Source organism: Acomys russatus, chromosome 27 (assembly GCF_903995435.1).
Source record: "Acomys russatus chromosome 27, mAcoRus1.1, whole genome shotgun sequence".
Taxonomy (NCBI): Eukaryota; Metazoa; Chordata; class Mammalia; order Rodentia; family Muridae; genus Acomys; species Acomys russatus.
In genome coordinates, this window is record NC_067163.1 from 53,203,749 (window position 1) to 53,225,270 (window position 21,522).

The 21,522-nt window shown below is 40.2% G+C and overlaps 1 protein-coding gene across 1 annotated transcript; it reads left to right on the plus strand.

Moving 5' to 3' along the window:
• The first annotated feature begins 617 nt into the window (after positions 1–617).
• Npy1r (neuropeptide Y receptor Y1) lies at positions 618–2,228 on the plus strand. Its single transcript, XM_051169905.1, has 2 exons — positions 618–1,462; positions 1,575–2,228. The coding sequence occupies exons 1-2, from the start codon at positions 767–769 to the stop codon at positions 2,025–2,027; spliced, it is 1,149 nt and encodes a 382-aa protein (XP_051025862.1). The 5' UTR covers positions 618–766; the 3' UTR covers positions 2,028–2,228.
• Positions 2,229–21,522: the final 19,294 nt, after the last annotated feature.

Sequence of the window (21,522 nt, forward strand, 5' to 3'; positions counted from 1 at the left end):
ACAGCCTGATATCTGCACACACACTTCCGTTGCAGTCTTCAGTGTTGTTTTGCTTTGTTACATGTTTCTGCATATGCATTATGCTGTGTCCTGCACAGTCACATTTTGGCTATCTATGCCTGAGAATCTGCTGCTGGCACCATTTGCCTAACATTTGAGAGGAAGGGGCATGAGATTTACTTTACTGATGTGTAGACCACTGAGAGTCAACATGTGAACAAGTCCAGTTGAAGACATTTTGGGGGAGCTGGGGATGTAGCTGAGTTGGCTAAGTGCTTGCCTAGCATTCTTGAATCCCTGTGTTCAAGCCTCAACACTGCCATAAAGTCAGATGTGCTGATAACCCCATCATTTTTGAGGTGGAAACAGAAAGATCAGAAGTCTTAGATCATCCTCAGCTGAAAAGTGAGTTCAAGGCCAACTACATGAGAGAAACTGTGTCTCAGAAACAGAATAGCTGGACCTTAAATTTTTTAAATGTTCACCTGACTGTAGGATTTTTAAAAAAGAAGATGATTTTTATAAAAGATTAAAATGTCTTTATTTTCTTCTGTGCCTTAACTTTGACTGCCCCCAATAAACTTAGTAATGCAACTGGCCTTTTGTTGTTGCTATTGACAGAGTACTTAGTTCAAGGGAACGAAGAATTGGGAATCATTTTGGTGAATGGATTCCAATATATGGAATAAGAATAAGTTGAAGATTTGACCTGTTTTGAAGAAACGTGTGGTCCGTTTGTCTAAGCGATAACAAGAAAACCTAAAAGATGAATTCAACACTGTTCTCCCGGGTTGAAAACCACTCAGTGCAGTACAACATCTCAGAGAACGCTCCACTTCTGGCTTTTGAAACCGATGACTGCCACCTGCCCTTGGCCGTGATATTCACTTTGGCTCTGGCTTATGGGGCTGTGATTATTCTTGGAGTCTCTGGGAACCTGGCATTGATCATAATCATCCTGAAACAGAAAGAGATGAGAAATGTCACCAACATCCTGATCGTGAACCTTTCCTTCTCTGACTTGCTGGTTGCCATCATGTGTCTCCCCTTCACTTTTGTGTACACGCTGATGGACCACTGGGTCTTCGGTGAGACCATGTGCAAGCTGAATCCTTTCGTACAATGCGTCTCCATTACGGTATCCATTTTCTCTCTGGTTCTCATCGCCGTTGAACGGCATCAGCTAATCATCAATCCAAGAGGGTGGAGACCAAACAATAGACATGCCTACATAGGCATCGCTGTCATTTGGGTCCTTGCCGTGGCGTCTTCCCTGCCTTTCCTGATCTATCAGATTCTGACTGACGAGCCCTTCCAAAACGTAACGCTTGCTGCATTCAAGGACAAGTATGTGTGCTTTGACAAATTCCCGTCAGACTCTCACAGGCTGTCCTACACGACTCTGCTTCTGGTGCTTCAGTACTTCGGCCCACTCTGCTTCGTGTTCATATGCTACTTCAAGGTAAGGGAACCCCTCGCCCCTTCCCCCAGTCGTTTCCCCTCCTACCATCTTTGTACAGACTTCCCCAGGAGGCGAATGCTCCACGTGATCTCACCCTTTCCTTCATTCATAGATATACATTCGCTTGAAGAGGCGAAACAACATGATGGACAAGATGAGGGACAGCAAGTACAGGTCCAGTGAGACCAAGAGAATCAATGTGATGCTGCTCTCCATTGTGGTTGCCTTTGCGGTGTGTTGGCTGCCCCTCACCATCTTCAACACTGTGTTCGACTGGAACCACCAGATCATCGCTACCTGCAACCACAACCTGCTGTTCCTGCTCTGCCACCTCACAGCAATGATCTCCACCTGCGTCAACCCTATCTTTTATGGATTCCTGAACAAGAATTTCCAGAGAGACTTGCAGTTCTTCTTCAACTTTTGTGATTTCCGGTCTCGAGATGACGACTACGAGACCATAGCCATGTCTACCATGCACACGGATGTGTCCAAGACTTCTTTGAAGCAGGCAAGCCCAGTCGCGTTTAAGAAAATCAGCATGGATGACAATGAAAAAATTTGAAGCTGCTCAGAGCATACGGTCCCAGACTACATCTGTGGAAAGCAAGCACAGCCTGATGCATGCTTCCATTACCTGTGCTCCCAGGGAATGGAGTGAAATAGGTTTGGAAAGTCCAGGATGCTCTGTGTTTTACTGCTTTTGCTATGGTTGCCATGATTACTTGGGATCAACATAAGTAGACTTTGTAATCTTGTGGCAACAGTTTTGACAAGACTTTTTTGGTGTGTGTGTGTGTGTGTGTGTGTCTGTCTGTCTGTCTGTCTGTCTGTCTCTCTATCTCTCTGTCTTTGTGCATGTGTGTGAAATTATGCATATGACAAGGATTTTTATATTATATTTATTGGAGAGAATTTCTCTGAAGTATTGTCCTGTGCTCATTTCAGAAGTGGTACCCACCTGGTATTCTCAAGATGTTGGCCTTTCATGATTAGATGAGATTTCCAAGACCCTGGACTGCCTTTGTTCCATGCTACACATCATCTTGGTCTGTTACAAGAGTGACAGTATACAAAAGTCACTTTTAAAAATGTGCTGGAGCCTAAAGAAAGTCTAAAGTCATTCAGCAGTAGTTTTTGTTGTTGTTGTTGTTTGTTTTCTTTTTTTGAGAGCACTGGATTTGTCACTCCTAATTAAAGTTCACTTAAGATAAAGGTACGTAAAGAACATGTTTTCAGCTGTGAGTATCATGGGGAACTAGACCACTCACAAGAATGAAGTGGCAAAGCAGTTCTCCGATTTCAAGAATGTTTCTGACAACCAAAGCATTCCAGGGTAACTAGTAAATTAATTATTATTGCTGCAGATAGCTCAGTTGCACCCACAGGACTCCACCTAGAGTTTTTGCATCGATCACAAGAGTGTTCAGCATTGTCAAGCTTTCTGGCACAAACATATGACTCTAAGAGCATTTCCAGCTCATACTATGTAGAAACATAAGATGCATTTCTTCCATACAGCAGTGCCTACATAGTAACTAGTATTTAACTCTCACCCTTTATCCTTCATGGCTGAGGACAAACAGACAATGTTAAAGAATGTTGACCTCAGCTAGCAGGTACCTATCTGGACCTAGAAATTTCATATAGCAGGCCCATCCTAATTTGTATAAACTGTGTGATGTGTGGAATTTTATAATCATATACTATTATATTATAGAGTACTGAGTAGCTATTTCATAATAATATATTTACTTTCACATATCTTGTCACCACGATTGAGACTCAGAAAAGATACTTTGAAGAACAAGACCGTTTCAATGTATTATACAAAATGTTGGATGTTCGTGATTTTAGAAGGGCAAACACTTTCTGTATTAAAATTGTTTGAGCCTTTTCAGAGGGGTCTGTATTGTATTTCTCTTGAGCTTCATTTCTTCCTGTCCTATGACTTCCCTTCGATGATCTGGCATCTCTACTGTGCTTGCTATCACTTTTGTGATGAGATACTGTCGATTCTGTTATCACTGATGGCTGATTCACTTCACTGTTCTAGATTTGAAAGCTTCTTTTTAAAAATTTTTTATTAATTTATTCTTATTACATCTCAATGGTTATCCCATCCCTTGTATCCTCCCATTCTTCCCTCCCTCCCATTTTCCCCTTATTCCCCTCCCCTATGACTGTTCCTGAGGGGGATTTCCTCCCCCTGTATATGCTCATAGGGTATCAAGTCTCTTCTTGGTAACCTGCTATCCTTCCTCTGAGTGCCACCAGGTCTCCCCCTCCAGGGGACATGGTCAAATATGAGGCACCAGAGTTCGTGTGAAAGTCATATCACACTCTCCACTCAACTCTGGAGAATGTTCTGTCCATTGGCTAGATCTAGGTAGGGATTTAAAGTTTACCGCCTGTATTGTCCTTGGCTGGTGCCTTAGTTTGAGTGGGACCCCTGGGCCCAAATCTCCCTTTCATAATGTTCTACTTGTAGGTTTCTAGGACCCTCTGGATCCTTCTACTTTACTATTCTCCCATGCTTCTCTCATCTAGAGTCCCAATAGGATGTCCTCCCCTCTGTCCCAGTTTCCTGGTAAGTGAAGGCTTTCGTGGGACATGCCCCTTGGGCTAGCATGCAGATATGAGTGGATTTGAAAGCTTCTTAAAGGCATAGACTACATGACAATGATGGGCCCACGTTGTATTTAGCGCAGTGACAAGTAATGAGAAAGTTATTTTGAGTGTATTACAGGGGCCGAGGAGCTGGATCGATAGGCAAAAAAAAAAAAAAACTTGCTGCACTGCATATTGCCTGGGGTTGGATCCCTAGGCCCATGTATGCACATGCTGGGTGGGTGTAAACCCAGTGCTCCGGAAGAAGGAAGCCAAAGATCCTTAAGACAAGCTGCTTCACTGGACTAACTGACCCAGCCAGCTCTAGGTTCAGTGAAGTGAAAGGCAACTGGGAAAGACACCCAACATCAGCGTTTGTCCTATACATACATAAGCACAGGCATACACCTTCACCCAGCACAAAACTGCATCTATACGCTCATGGACACACCTCTGCACACCGCACATACACAAGCATCTACATACACATACATACGAACATAGAATTTCAAAAACAAGCAAATGAATGAAGGCGAAAATTTCTCCCTTCCTATTGTGTCCCATGGAATTCACATCTCGGTGTTTGTTTTCTTGGATTCGCCTCCTTACGTCCTTCTTTACCAAAGGAGAAATTTCGTTTCTGTTGTATCATTTTATCACTGAATGAAACAGTAATAACCTTTAGGTTTTAGGATCTTTCATTGCCAGCTTTGTAAGAAATAACAATCTTCTTATGGTAGATATTAGTATGAAATCACATGACAGCCTAAAGTTGTCCTTTAGGTACCCAAATAATGAGAGAGATGCAATGTTAGATCCAATTTTTAAGAGTCATTGAAAAATATCACCTTTTAAAGTTCTCAAACCTGGGATTCTTCTTACTACTTGGCATTTTTCTACTCCCAGGAACTAATGGGAAACTCTACTTAGGTGTCTTAGAAGCCAAGTACTGCTGGGGAGTACTCTTAGCACACAGCTATTTCTCTGTCACTGCATTTTTCTGAGGCAGCCCTCTCTAGGAACCTTACTAGACTGTGGATTCCTTAACTGTATGCACATAAGCAACTGAATATCAAATTCTTCTATTTCATTCAAAGATAATAGACAATTCAGTCCAGGGCAAGCAGCAATGTGCTAGAGTGGAAGCAGGAACAAATGGCCACCTTCATGACAAATAATGGAAATGCTGGATCCTTAAGTTGACAAGAAACAGTTATTAGAATCACAGCATAATTGGTAGAGCTTGTATGAACTTTGGTGAACTGATAAGCACTAGACTATTTAGACCTGTAGTACAGCAAGCACTGCGTCAAATGTGGAAGTGTTAATTAACATTGTTGCCACTTGGCACAAGAGGAAACCAAAGCTTAACCAGACGTACAAGCGACACAGGAATGCAATCCAAACATGACTCCCATGACTAAACTAATCACAGAGCTGTAATTGTACTTCCATAAAATAGTGTTGAAGGATTGTAGTATAGCTCTGTTGGCAAAGTGCTTGCTGGCGTGCATGAAGCCCTAGACTCAATCTCCAACCTCCACAGACTGGGTATCATCGTGACACAACACAGGTCGTGGAGGCAAAGTGGGGCTTCAGAAGTTCAAGGTCATCCTCAACTTCATAGTGAGTTTGAGGGCAATCTTGTCTTCATGAGACTCTTTCTTGAAGGAAAAAAAAACAATTTTTTGTATCTTCTTGAAGTTCACATTACTTGGTAATAACACTGATGATGCCAAAATTTCAGAAAAGAATGGAATAAAATAAAAGAACAGAGAGCTGGCCATCGGTGGCTCTATGCACCTCTTGTTCCCTTTGGAGTTAGAGAAGTCTACTTTAGAATATAATTAGATTGTATGCTTTTATTTCATTTCTTTCCTGTTGACTAGATGTTCTCATCTCCTACTTGATCTCACATATTCCTAGTGAAATATGGCTACACATTGTACTCTGATTGCTGCTAGACACACTGACAATGAAAACACATATTCTTTGTAGCATACGGGTAAGACTCATCCATTACTTGTAGGGTGTACAGACTAATACAGCCATTGTAGAAATCAGTGTGACCGTTCCTTAAGAAGATGGAAACTGATCTACTCCAAGATCAACTCTACCATTCTTGGACACTTCATTCTACCACACAGACACTTGCTCCACTATGTTCGATGCTGCTCTAGTCATAAAAACCAGAAACCGGAAGCAACATAGTTGTCTTTCAACACATAAATGCATAAGGAAAACAATGTACATTTACACAATGGAGTACTCCTGAGCCATTAAAAAGGTGACATTATGAAATTTGCAGGTAAATGAATGAAACTGGAAGAATCATCCTGAGTGAGGTAACCCATACCCAAGAAAGGTAAATATGCCTTGTATTTATTTATATGGGGATATTAGCTGTGAAGCCAATGATAAGCAAGCTACAATCCGAAGACCCCCAGAGGGTAGGTATAGCATAAGGGAATAGGGAGACCAGATAGCTCTCATTAGGAAAGAAAAATAGAACATTTGTGTATGGATAGGGAGAGGGGTTGTAGCAGAACAGAGTATCACATGAGGTAGCGTGGAGGGTTGGTTGAGGGAGGGAATTCAGGGAGAGACAGCTAAAATTTAAGGGCATTTGGTGGTTAGTATGGAAACCTAATACAGTAGAAGCTTTTTAAAATAAGTACATATATGAAGAAGATCTAAATGAAATCACCAAATAATGGGGGACATAAGAGTTCAAACTGGCCATCTCTGGTCAGCAAATGAAACTTCCAGTACTTGTATAGGGTTATATCTAATTGAGTTGTTGGCCCAGTGCATCCCATGGGAATCCCCAACAACCCAGACTGTTGCCAAGACAAACAGGCTGCTCTCCACACACTGACATTAAAGCCTCACTGCTGGGGACAAAACCTCTACAACTCATTGAACGTGGAGAAGTTGAGCTGGTGCCTACAAAGAGCCTTCATCCTTCTCTTCTATCATCTTTGGTACTGCAAGGTATTCTGCATAATAACAAAAGAGAAACATAAACACCAGCCCAGCCACAAACCCTTTGGTCCACAATGATGTCCTGCCTTCAAGATACGCTAGGACAATGGTGGTACAAAACTTGTGGCAGCAACCAACCAATAATGATTTGACTTGAGGCCCTCTCTGTGTGATGGGACCCATACTTGATACTTCTTCAGTGACCAAGAGCCAAAGATACCCAGGGACCTAGGGTAAAACTAAAATCAAATACTACTTGTCTAAAAAACAAAACACATAGTGACAAAATTACTCCTAATGACACTTGACTATACTCATAGATTCATGCCTTGTTCAGACATCATCAGAGAAGCTCCCTCCTGCAGCAAATGGGAAAAAATACAGGTACAAAGATCCAGACATTATGCAGAGGGTGAACACTTAGTTCTAAAAGGGATGTCACTTGGGTATTTAAAAGAAAAGAATAGAAAATACAATTCTTCACATGGTAAATTGGTCGACGGACAGTTAGGCTGAGGTTTTGAGGACATGTCCACTTGTACCATTGATATAGTTCAGTGTGCTCATGGGCACTCTGAAGGACTTTCTTCAGTACCAGGGTAGTTTTTGTTCAGAAATTAAGGTTTCAACTGCAAATGCAGTAGTTTCTTCTTTTTCTTTCTTTCTTTCTTTCTTTTTTTTTTTTTTTTTTTTTTTTCCTTGTCTTTCCAGACAAGGATTCTCTGATAGCTTTGGCTCTCCTGAAATCACACTGTATGCCAGGCTGGCCTTGAACTCACAGAGATCTGCCTGTCTCTGCCTCCCAAGGACTGGGATTAAAAGTGTGCACCACCATGTCTGGCAGTTTAAGTAGGCTTTCAATGTGGTTTAAATTCTTCTATAGTTTCTGTAATTTTTAACACTGGGTCCTTATAATCTACCAATCAAAATGCTGCACTCAAGTAACTAGCAAAAATGAGAACTTATCCTACTAGGGTGAACTGATAAAATTTCCCAGACTCCATTCATGTAATGAGTTTTTGAGTAGGATGTATGTGTTAGGAATTGAGCATATCCCATACATTGCTTGGAAATGTGTGCTTATAATGTGCTAAGGTTAAAGAAACAATAAATGATGCCACACACAAGTTGTGGAAAAGATATTTTCCTGTAAGTTGGTTTGATAATTGCTTCTCCTTCTACGTGTGGTTTGTGCATGTATGTATGTAGATAGGCAGACAGCCAAACAGATACATAGTTACATACTTGATACACAGATAAATACATAGGTAGGTGGGTGGATGGACAGATAGGCAGACAGACTGATGATAGATAGATAGATAGATAGATAGATAGATAGATAATACATAGATGGATATATGGATGGGCAAAGAGACAGACAGATAGACATTCAAAGTTATTAAATTTTCTATATCCTCACCGTTCATTTTTTAGTACATATAAAGAACTCTCATGCATGTAACACCTGTCATACAAAGCACCATGTCAAGTAGTATTTTCTTCACTTCTCAGAAAAGAAAACCGAGACATGAGAAGTTAAGTAACTTGTCCAATGTCAGTTAGTAGCATCCAGAGTCAGGATTCAAATTCAATCAAGTGAGTTTCTGAGTCACATTATGACAGACTTTTCAAACAGTATTCACTGAAAAGATGCACAGCATGCCTGCCTCTAACTGAACCCCACAATCTCTGTCTCTTCCAACACCCAGTTTTGAATCCACAAAGACCCCTATCAATAAATAATGTCTTCTCTATCATTATTTATCTCTTTGGTAACTCTTTTTCATTTTCTCATTCTTCCTCTTTCTCCTCTCTTTCTCCCTCCTTTTCATTTTTGTGGTAATTGCAATTGAACCTAGAGCCTCATGTTGTTCAAGTCCTCCACCTCTGAGCTATAGCCTTAGCCCATTTGGCGACTCCTATTTGGAGACAAGATCTCCTTGAGTTACTTAGGCTGGCTTTGAACCTATTCAGCAGTGTAGGCTGACCTTGTACTTGTGATTTTCCTGCCTCGGCCTCCCAAATAGCTAGGATTACAGACCTGTGACACCAGGCTCAGCTCTTCAACGATCTTGAAAGATCTGAGAAACATTTTTAAGATTAAGTATTTTTCACAGCTAACTTTTGGTATTTGAAACAAACTCCTAGCCATGGCCACTTAGGTACAGCTACAGAATTATGACATGAATCCAGGTCACATCAGGATGTTACTATAGATCTGATCTCCCATTTCTTCTGTTCTCTCATTTTCAAAGCTCTTCAGGGTGATAAAATCCCTAATCTTTCTAGCTTCCTAGGTGGTACATTAGAAATCTTCTGGGAACATTTTCCCAGCATGCTTCTGGATCTTTGAAGCCTAATTAGTTTTAATCATTATCTTTATGTGGTGTCAGGTGGGGACGGGAGTAGAGGCTTATAATACACGGTCCTATATTCTGGCCCAAAGTCTTGGAACTTGACATCTTTGAGCACAGGACAGGAATCGATGGCCAAGAAGTTCTAGAATCTTGAATCTTATATAGGAGGGAAAAGAAAAAGGTTATCAGCTAAACCTGGTGACTAAGGATGAACAGCATTGAACTCAAAGCAAAAAACAAAACAAAACAAAACAAAACAACATAGAACCCCAAAGCAGTGTATATACTAAAATCATACACCTGGCTTGTGTACCCAGCAGCCTATACCATTTTTTAAAGTGTGTGTGTGTGTGTGTGTGTGTGTGTGTGTGTGTGTGTGTGTGTGTGTGTGATTATGCATCACATTGTGCAGTACCTAAAGAGGCCAGAAGAGGGTGACAGATTCTCCTGGAGCTAGTGTTACAGAGGATTGTGGGCCATCATAAGAGTGCAGGGAATCAAATTCAAGCACTCTGAAAGAGCAGCCAGTAAGTTATGATTCTAGCTCTATTGTTCATGTTTTCCAATGTAAAAAATACAAGTATGTATTATTACAGGCCTGTGTTGTCAACTCCCATTTGCTTTGTAATTAGCTATGAAAACTGTAAAGAATTTAGATTTCTGCGTGTTTTCATTATTTTCTTATTTGGAATAATTAACATATTGCAAGATTTTTTTTTTTTTGTCAAATGGTGCACTTCAGAGATGTTTAGTACGTTCAGACTATCCTATAGTCATCTTTATCTAGTCACAGCACATTTTCACCATTCTAAAAGGAAATTTGGAACTTCCCAGTAGGATCAGGAAGGAGTCACTTTGTCCCAACAAGCAAAGAAACTGGACAAATTGAGAAAACGACCACTCTTCCTCAGTTCAGAGAAATGTCCATCACATGCTTCCTGTTGGAGAGGTAACCAACGCAGAGACTCAAGAGGGCAAGGGAAACAATGTGGAATGTAGGAACGAGCCCGTGCTGCAGGGAACCTAGTACCAGGGCCAGAAATGAATCCTGCCTGGCACAGTGTGGCAACCTCCGCTGTTATCAGTTTTACTTGTAGAAGCTGGACTTCAGTCTCACAGTGACTGACAGAGGAAAAAAAAAAAAAAAAAGATCCCTTTGTGGCAGGGGCCAGGAAAAGGAGGCAGCTATAAACAGAGTGCCAGAACATTCTGTTCTTAAGAAGACCTGATCTCAAAAGAAATGGTTAGTGCAAAAAAAAAACAAAAAAAAAAAAAAAAAACAAAAAAAAAACCATATCTGGTCAACCGTCAAGGATAAAAGACTGATGAGCATTCAGCCTTAATATCCATCACCATCCCAAGGCACCAGGATGTGACAAAAGAAAGGACAGAAGGTTTAAGAGCTGGGAGATGAGAGTGGTCATGGAATACATATGACCTCGCCATTATAAGCACGACAACAAAAGCAGCTTCCAATCCTGCTCCTCTTCCTCCCTCCCCTCCTCCTCGTCCTCATTTTCCCTTTTGTAGTCATGGAGATTGGTCGGAGAGCTTCAAGTGTGCTAAGCCACACACACACACGACTGGGCCTTCCAACCTTCCATCATGGCTATAGGAGATGCTGTTGAGACCCCATCCTTCCTGGGGAGATAGGGAGTGTTGATAGAGGAGGGTGTACCATTTTCTCTAATGATGTAGCCACTGGGAGACTAGGTAGGACAAACTGATTCAGAGGGAAGGGAAGAGGGATAGCAGAGGCTAATGGGTTAAGAATAATGACAATGTATTTAACTGTCAAAAACCACTGTTTACCAGAGTGTAAAGTGTGAGGCACGGAGTGTCACCCAGTGCCAGTCTCTTCTCACCATCCTGCTCCACCTGAGAGGACAGCCTGAGAAACACGTGAAGTTCACTGTCCAGTCAAATTTTGGGACTAAATAAAGACGGTTTCCACACACTTCACACATCAGCATAGCACCATTCAACATTCATTTCATTACAAAGTGCCTCATACGTAGCTACCGAGGATAACTGACAAGCCACATCCGATGAGCACTGCACTGTGAAGGGCCAGCAGACATCAGAAGGAACCTCAGGTAAGGCCGGGATGTTGGAATTATCATACCAGAGTGTGAAGCAGCCTGAAACACAACACAACACAACAAAACAAAACACCACAAAAAAACCCCAAAAAAACAACAACAACAACAACAAAAAAAACTAGAGGGAGTAAGCTATAGGCTGCAACAGTTGAGGATACAAACAAAAAGTACAACAAAAAAAAGTCCTAGACATTAAAATTACTGTACAAATGAACGAATAGCTCCTTCCCTGGGATCTTCACGAGGACAGCTGTGACTGAGTAAGCAGTCACTAAGCTTGATGCTCTGTCAGTGGGGCACCTACAACAGAAAAGCAGAATGAAAAAATAAGAGCATAATATATCTAAGAAACATGAGACAATTACAAAAGATAGCATGAAAGTAGAATGAGAAATACAACAGAGAAGAAAGACACTGTTATCAGTAATGATAGTCTCCCAAATCCCACATGCCTACTGAAAATAATATTTCTGTATGGATTCACTGTAGTGTGTTTACTCATTTATATATTGCTAGAACACTGGTTTGTGACCACTTTGGGTTGCAGGGGAGCTTTCTTCAACATCTATGTTTTTATGTGAATGTATGTTCTGCAGCCTCTTGTGTGTGCACGGAAGAGTGGAGTTGCCAGGTCATCCATTACCTCCATGCTTAACTTTGAAGGCCCTGCCAAATGGCTTCCCAGAGCAGCTCCATAGTTCACATCCCTTCCAGCAGTGACTGGGGCCTTTATAAGGGACATTTAGAAAGCTTATAAAATGATCTTTACAGGACCTTTATATCTTTTTTAGAGACATGTCTATTAAATCCTTTGTCCATTTTTTAAACCAGGTGATTTCTGTTTTTAACTTTTAGATGAAAAAATTCCTTCAATAGACTGGATGCTGGTTTCTTATTAGATATATTCTTTGTAATTAATTTTCTCATTCTGTGGGTGGTCTTTCGTAATTTATTTTTAAAAATACGCTTCTAAGAGGAAAGGATATGAGAGGGATTTGAATTATGCAAATTTAACTTCATTTTATGGTGATTTCTAAAGGAGACAAAAGGGGTTGAGAAGGCAGCAAAAGAAAATATTTGAACAGCTCAAATGTACCTCAAGATTTACATATTTATCACTTTCCCTGGCCCTCAAAATTTTCTGCAAAGTCACTTTTTAAAAAATCATTATTTCAGATTTGTAAGTGGAGGCTTCACTAACTACATGCAATTTACTGATTTCTTAAAGTGCAAAAGAAGGATTGGGTTGACTATATCTGCCTATGAGGCTTGCCAGTGCTAATGTACCACATTTCCTTCCTCATTTTCTAAACATTCCTAAACTCAGTCAGAATGAAATCACTCCAATGATTACTAGTTGCCTTTAATGGATGAATTCTGTGCTGCGCTTCACCTTCCCACAGAAGAGTCGCTGTGTCGTGACTCGCATGCATTCACAGCTTGGCAGTCAGCACCCCTGAGAAAGAATGTAACTACACAAGACACAGGGTCCAAGTAGATTTTGTATTTGCATTTTACATTCCTATGAGATGCAAAAGAGAGGGATTTGTTGATGAAAATTGTCTCTTGGGAACATCATGATAAATATGTATCTAGATCAAGGATTCTTGAGATGCAACGCTGGCGCTAGTACACTATCTCTTGATACCCAAAGAGGAGATAAAATTTAAATCAAGGCCTGTACAACTGTAGAAGTCCAAGAGTTTTTCTACTATGCCCGAATTCAAGTGAGAAACTGAGTAATATTCTATAGCTTAATAATTTTTCTCTATTTTTAATGTAATAAAAATGACTACTGGAAATGAGTAAAGGCAATTGTCTAAAAACTTCTGGATGTGTGGGAATTCTGTTTATCCCTAACCAACCAATAGATTGGACTAATAGATACAGAAGAATCCACAACTAAGGCACAGGCAAGAGTTCAAAGTCACTTCCCACTGAATTTAAACACTATCATCATCACTTACTGTGAAATTTTTATATTTTCTATGTGTCTGTGTGTGGGTGTGCATGCACAACTGTGCACACATGTGTGACAAATCATGCATATAGAGATTAGAGCACCAATTTCAAAAATTAGTTTTTTCTTTCTGCGATGTAGGCTCTGCAGATCTATCTCAGGTCATCAGTTTTGCTGGAAAGTTCCCTTATCTATTAAGCAGTCCCGTGGCCCCTAGTATTTTTACAAACACAGCGTTTTGATATTTTACCTCTAATACTACATAAATACATTTTAGATAATTAAATATTTTCTCATCCCCAAAACGTATTTAAGTTGTGTAGACATGCCAAGCTGTGTATAACAGTGGAATCTTTGCTCTCAAGGACCAGTTTCGGTTAGAAAGAAAGGACAGGAGGTACCGACTATGTCCCAGTGTGTCTAGGACTTGGCACCTTCATTTCCAAGATGAAATCATACCAATTGATGCCTAAGATTGACATCACTGTTATAAGGCCAGGAATGAGCTACCAGATAGGAGTGACCTGCCCACGAATTGTTTGTAGTTGAATGCTCTGCCTACAAGTCCTGGGAATGAGGAGAGATCTACTAAGACAGGACTGAAACCTGTGCTGTCTGCAAGGTGGGTGCAGGAACTGAGGTGATAATGTAACAAGGGGAAGCAAGCTTGGCTGGAGGAGCTTAGGCAAGTGAGGCAGCTGCTTTCATGAGAGTGGTATGGAAGAATGAGGAGATAGAAGGATCCAGAAGGTTCAGGAACCCTACAAGAAGACCATCAAGCCTGGTGGATCTGGACTCAGGGGGGCCTGCACAAATTGCTGTACCAACCAAGGACAATGCATGCAGTAAACCTAGACCCCCCCCCCCATTCAGATCTAATCAATGGACAGAACATTCTCCACAGTGGTGTGGAGAGTGGGGACTGCCTCTGACATGGACTCTAGCGCCCCCTGTTTGACCATTTCCCCTTGATGGGAAACTTGATGGCACTCAGAGGAAGGGGAAGCAGGCTATCCAGATGAGACCTGATAGGCTGTGATCATATGGTGGAGGAGGAAGTCCCTTCCTGCCACAGGTCTAGGGGAGGGGAATAGGGTGAAAGTGGGATGAGAGCAGAACAGGAAGATACAAGTGAGGGGATAACAATCTAGATGTAATCTGAATAAATAATTTAAAAATAAAAATAAATGAAAAAAGAAAACATAATTTGCAAAATGTACAGGGAATTTCAAGTACATACGACACTTAGCAACTTGAAAACAAAATGAGACATTCAGAAATGAACATAGACATGTTGAAGAGAGCAATGAAAGTTGACTAAAGCAACAGACTCTTTGTGCAATGTAAAATTCAGATTTAATAGGGACAGTTAAAAACAGGCTCACAGAGGCCAGGGGGCTGTGATGAAATTTAGGACACAGGAAGATTAAAAAGGTTAAAACAAAACAAAACAAAACAAACTAAGTAAAAGGATTAAGAAGGAAATTAGTAAGTATAAAAAGGAAAAATGTAACCTGTCTTGCCTTTAAAAGATTTAAAATTAAGAAGTGCTTAACTAGATGTTACTAACGCAAATGACTAGAAGCAAAATAATAATAGTTGTGGTATTATTTGGGATTTTATTGCTGGGAAGAGAACCATGACCATGGCAACTCATAAATGAAAACAATTAATTGGAGCAAGCTTACAGTTTCAGAGGTTTAGTCCATTATCATCGTGGTGGAAAACATGGCGGCATGCAGGCAGACATGGTGCTGGAGGAGCCTACAGTTTTACATCTTGATCCCTAAGCAAGCAGCATAAGACTATGAGTAGCTTCAGAGTATATACATATATGTATATATATATATGTACATGCATATATATGACTTCAATATATGTATATGTATATATGTGTGTGTGTGTGTGTGTGTGTGTGTGTGTGTGTGTGTGTGTGTATGACTTCAAAGCTCACCTCCACTCTTCCTCCATCAAGGCCACCTATTCAAATCAGTACAAGTGGTAAGAGAACCTCATTCAGATTAGAGGAAGCAGGCTATGAGGAAAAAGTACAAAACAAAAAGCAAAACCCTTAGTTCATCAAGGAAATAGCAATCAAGTTCCTTCACAGAGGAACATTGGTAACTACCAGGAGAGCAGTTAGCACAACACAAGATGGAAAGCACACAGTGTTATTGTTTTGCACACAGGAAGATGCAGTTCAGAGAAATTACATAACATCCCCCAAAGTTCCGTTAGCAATTTGTGAGGTGGAAGTGAGATTTCATCTCTCATCTGGATAACTCCCAAGCACATCTCCTTAATCCCTGAAATATTGCAATGTCCACCAGCAACTGATAGCAGGTTTTTTTAAGTGTACAAATGGCTATCAGCTTGATCACATCTGAACCGTCATTATTTAGTATATGGAAAATTGATCTAAAAGTTATTGACCTTAGCCTGTATGTTATGCTAGACATAAGCATAACATAACCTTGCAAGTAAAGGTGCATGAGCCACTTTCTAGAATATTTTGTTTCTCAGTGAGACATTTCTATTTTTAGTGATAATGCTTTCATTTACTCTTCAATTTTTTCATATATGTATACAATGTATTATGACTCTATCTACCCTTATTTCTTTATAGAAAATATATATGAATATAATTTATGTATTGAAACTTAAAAAATTATTTCCCTAAAAATAAATAGCCACGGTAGGATTCTAAATATTTCAACTTTTATCAGCCTTCAAATGTAAGTCCAGTAAGAACAACAACAACAAACTCAGTGTAATACTGGAAACTGAAAACATATTACAAGTTAGCATACAACTCAGAGTCTTACTGAAATATTTTCTCTTTTGAGCAAATCATAGGCTTGGTACTTTAAAAAAAAACAAAAACAAAAACACTTCAACTGTTTCCTGGTTTCCACTTTTAAGTTTCATGCCTCTGAAGACATTCTCGTCCTTTCTCATGCTACAGTTTGGACATAATGTCTCATTGGCCATTTAACAGCACTCTTGGCTAAGCCTGGGTGCAGGAGAAATTGAGAATTCGCGTCAAATCTTTATGAAGCAGACCATGCTCTCGCCACCCCCAGCTCACCAGAACAGACGAAGCCTGGGTTTCAGCAAAACGCACAAAATTCATTGTAAATTCAGTGTCATCAAACTGACATGTGACAGACAGCGAAGCTGCTGCTACAGTCGGTAGGCGAAGCAGGCAATTAGAGGCAGCTGCAGCGGACACGCATAAAGAGATACATCACTTTGCAGGCAGGACAGGAGAGTGTGTCCCTCAATATATGTTCGTAGCGTGCTGGGAGCCACTTAGGACCGACACAATATTCTTGAAGACTAAGTGCTCTGGACCAAGCCTTGAGAGTAAGTTAAAGTTTCTAGGAAGAATTCCAAAAGATTCTGATTTAGTTAGTTATATAACATGCTTCAAAACTCATAGAGTTTTGGTTGTTCTTCTTTTCCTTTGTCTTTGTTATGTATAATGAATGCACTCAAAGTAGACGCCTTCATTCATTCCTTCATTCATTCATTCAGCTAGCGATGAAGCCCATGGCTTTGTGCGTGCTAGGCAAGGACTTTATCACTGAGCTCAACCCTTAATCTCAAAAGTTATTTTTAAACACTTCATAAGAATGAGAAATATTTTAACTGGTAGAGGAGCTAACATCCATCAAATATATCTGTAAACAGAATGTTGGATGATGTTCATAGTTCCAGAAAAATAATTAGCACATCCAAAATCAGGGTGCTTTTCAATTTTGTTGGTCACAAGTAAAATCATCTCCGAATGGTTCTTCTCAAAAAAGGCTGCTGGCTGATGAACAACATCACTTGGAGACGGTGTCCATTATGGATATTGCCTATGGGTGTCAGGCCCTTGAAAGTGACATTTATATGATATAGCCAAATACACTTTGATTCGCCTGAAGACCAAATTCCTTCCTAGGTAGACAACTGGCTCTGGGTTTGGAAGCTGGCTCATCAGGGAGAAGATTCCTTCTCAGGATCTATGTGGAGGCTGCCAGTGGTATTTGGAGCTAATTTGTACCTATCACTGCTCATTGGGTGTCTGTCCATGCAGTTGCTTGTCAAACAAGGCCAAAGTAGAGTAGGAGGCCACCAAGTGGGCAGAGATGGTCAGTGACTCCTATTTAGAGATCTATGAAGCAGTTGATCTCAGCCCTGGCCTTCTATCTGTCCCCTGTCATGTATGTCATTTGACCAATGGTCACAAAGAAAATAAATTGCCCAGTTAGAGTAAGAAAGGTCATTTCCAGTCTTCTTGTGTCTTATATTAATTAACTTCTTCTCTCTTTGTTTAACCTCTTCTTAGCATGATAATACCTTTAAAAATCTGGAGCTGAGGATATGGGTTAGTCATTAAGAGCCTGTACTGTTTTTCCAGAGGACCTGAGTTTAGCTCCCTGAACCCATGTTAGCCACCTGTAACTCCATCTTCAGGCAGCTCCAATGTTCCTTGCCTCCTGGGACACCTGTATTCACATGCACATCACACACATAGACACACACAGAGAGACACACACACTGGCATACACACACACACACACACACACACACACACAGAATAATAAAACAAATCAAAGAGTAACAAATTGTATTTAAAATTTTTACATTAAAGTGTCTTGTATTTAAATAATGTTTTCTATTTCATAACACTTTTACATAACTTGCTTTATTTAGATACTTTCAATAAATCTTCCCACTAGAAAGTTATTAGCTTCCAATTTATACTTAGTAAGCCAAGATTACAGAAGGACGAGAAATGATATTTATTATTTAATGAGTCTTTAAAACCTATTAAAGTATATGTCATTCATCCCATTTTGTAGTTGAGGATATTGAAATTTTAAGTAGTATATGCAAAGTTATAAGAGAAATGATGCTGGATCTGGAAATTAAAATTAACTTCTTGGCTTTGGGTCATATGTATGTGATGACTGGAATCACATATAAATACCCATGTCTGGTCCATACTCTAACGGACTTGGGACTAAACAACTTTTATATGAATTTTGAAAGATTGCAAAATGCTTTCTGACCTGTTACCTTGTTTGGGAACAACTGCTTCACTAGTTCCCAAGCTGAGCCTTTGAGAGGAGGGGTAGGGCCTCTCGGCCAGGTGTGGTACTTTGGATAACAATGGCCCCCATAGGCTCATTTATTTGAATTCCTAGTCAACAGAGAATGAATGGCACTACTTAAGATTAGGAGTTGTGGCCTTCATAAGAGTAGGTGTGGCTTTGGTGGAAAAAGGATTTCACTGGGGTGGACTTTGGGTTTCAACAGCCCATGCCAGGCCCAATGTCTCCCTTTTTCTTCTGCGCCTGTGAATACAGATGAACAGTCCTCAACTACTCCTCCAGCGCCATGTCTGCCTGTGCGTCACCATGCTTCCCACCATGGCGATAAAGCACTTAAATCGCTGATCCTGGAAGCCAGCCACAACAAAATGATTTCTCTTCAAAGTGTTGCCTTGGTTATGGTGTCTCTTCACACTATAGATTATTAACTAAGACACCAGGCTAAGAATGACCTTAAACTTAAGATTATCCTGACTTTTCCTCACCGTGCTCAATTGCATTCTGTGTCTGAAGAGCTGGAGACCAAACCCAGGCCTCATGTGTGCTGGGTGTTGTGGTTTGAACTGGAAATAACCCCCCTTAAATCCTTGCACTTGAAAGTTTGGTCCAATGCTGGGTGGAGTTGGTGTGGAAGGCTACGGAACCTTTAGGGTGCGCAGCCTTGCTGGAGGAAGTGGGTCACTTGGGTTGGGCCATGGAGGTTTTTATATCCCAGATCTTATTTCTCTCCACTCTCTGCTTCCTAACTACAGAAGCAATGTCATGCCTTTCTTGTTATGATGCCTATACTGTTTTTTGTTTTGTTTGTTTGTTTGTTTGTTTGTTTGTTTTTTTTGGTTTTTCGAGACAGGGCTTCTCTGTGTAGCCATGGCCATCCTGGACTCACTTTGTAGACCAGGCTGGCCTCGAACTCACAGCGATCCACCTGCCTCTGCCTCCCGAGTGCTGGGATTAAAGGCGTGCGCCACCACGCCCGGCATGATGCCTATACTGTAATCCAACTTCTTCCAACTGTAAGTCCAACTGTGCATCCTTCTTGTCAGATATTTGGTTATAATAACGAGAAAGCAACTGACTTGCTAAGCAAGTACTCTACCAACTGAACTGTATTACCACACCTCACTATTTGTTTATTTATTATAAATTATATTCTCAAATTAGAAGATTATCAAGACATGTTTATCATGTTTTAGTAGAACAACATGGCTTGTTTACATTTAAGCATTCTATATAGAATCTTATCTGCAACTTGATTGTCAATAGTTGTGAGCTTGATAAAAATAGATCTAGAATCTGTAATACTTTTAGTATGCTTTATATTACACTCACTTAGAACAATTTAAGCATTGAGATCTAAAATAATATTGGTGCAGAAACAGGAAAAGCAAACACATGAGGCCAATACAGAGACAGAGTGCAGAAACAGATCCATGTTTCCAATGGGTATATTTGAACATTTAAACAAAGATTTAAAATGTCATATTTCTACCATTATTACTATTATCGCTGCCATTATTGTTGTTGTTGTTATTGTTATTGTTATTATTATTATTATTATTATTATTGACATACTATGGGAAAGGAGTAAGGGATGATCTTTTAAATGTAAGTGCCTATAGGAAAACAGGGTGCCTAGATTTAAGAGAGAGAGGGAAAGATAAAAAGAAATCAACTATGTCCTTAGATTATTTTTCTAAGATTTATTTACTTATTATTCATACAGTATTCTACCTGCATGTGTGCCTGAACACCAGGAGAGGGCACCAGACCTCATTATAAATGGTTGCGAGCCATCATGTGGTTGCTGGGATTTAACTCAGGCCCTTTGGAAGGGCAGCTAGTGCTCTTAAACTCTGAGCCATCTCTCCAGCCTGTCCTTAGAGTATAAAGGCTTCAGGTGGGCTATAAATTTAAAGATAAAAGGGAAAATAGTAAAAATTTTGGTAGACACTGTCAGAAATTATACTCAGGAACTTGGGGTTAGGAAGGGATTTCATATTATACGTTAAATAATGTTTTACAGTTTATTAAATGTTTCCAGAGGCAAATACAGAGGCAAACTCTGTGAGTTTAAGGCCAGCCTGGAGCCAGCCAGAGTGAGTTGCAAGACAGCCAGGGCTACACAAAGAAACTCTGTCTTGGAAAACCAAAATAAAGACAAACAAACAAAAAAAGCGCTTCCATGTTATGATGGTTAGTCACTATGGAAACAAACCTCTGGGCAGATCTGTAAGAGAGTTTCTAGATTAGATCAACTAGGTGGGGAAGCACACTCTACATGTGGATGAACCATTCTATGGGTTGGGGTCTGGGACTGGGTGAAAAGGAGCAAGGGATCTGAGTGACAACAGGTTCTCTGCCTCCTGGCAGAAGATGCACTGTGACCAGATGCTTCAAGGTTCTGCTGCCAAGACTTCCCACCCTTGAACTGTGAGCCAAGACAAATCCTTCCTTTCCTGTGATGTCAAGTATTTTGTCATAGTAACAAGACAAGTGATGGATGTACACACTTAAGGTGCAAAATGGGTAAATTTGAACACATTGAAATTAATTGGGATATGGGCTCATTTATCCAAAGACATCGATTTACAGTAAACATGTGAGTCACAGAACTGGGGGAAAAGTTTAAAAACTAAATGACAATGCACTAGTGAAAAGATTTTCAAAAAAAAACACTAACGCAGGAAAAGAAGGAGTTCTAGTGGCAAAGCATATGAAATATTTGGGGCTGGTACTTTGGAAAAATAAAAAGAAACTCAAAACTCAAGTTGTTTCTGAAACCACAAGCATAATAAAAAAAACCACACACACACAAAAAACCCCACTACAGATCTGTAAGGTCTGGGCAAATTGAGAACAGTGTGAGTTGAACACACAGCTAGGAGTGCTAACTGTCTTAGCCATTTTGGAAAGAGGTTGGAATCAGCTGGTAAAACCGAAG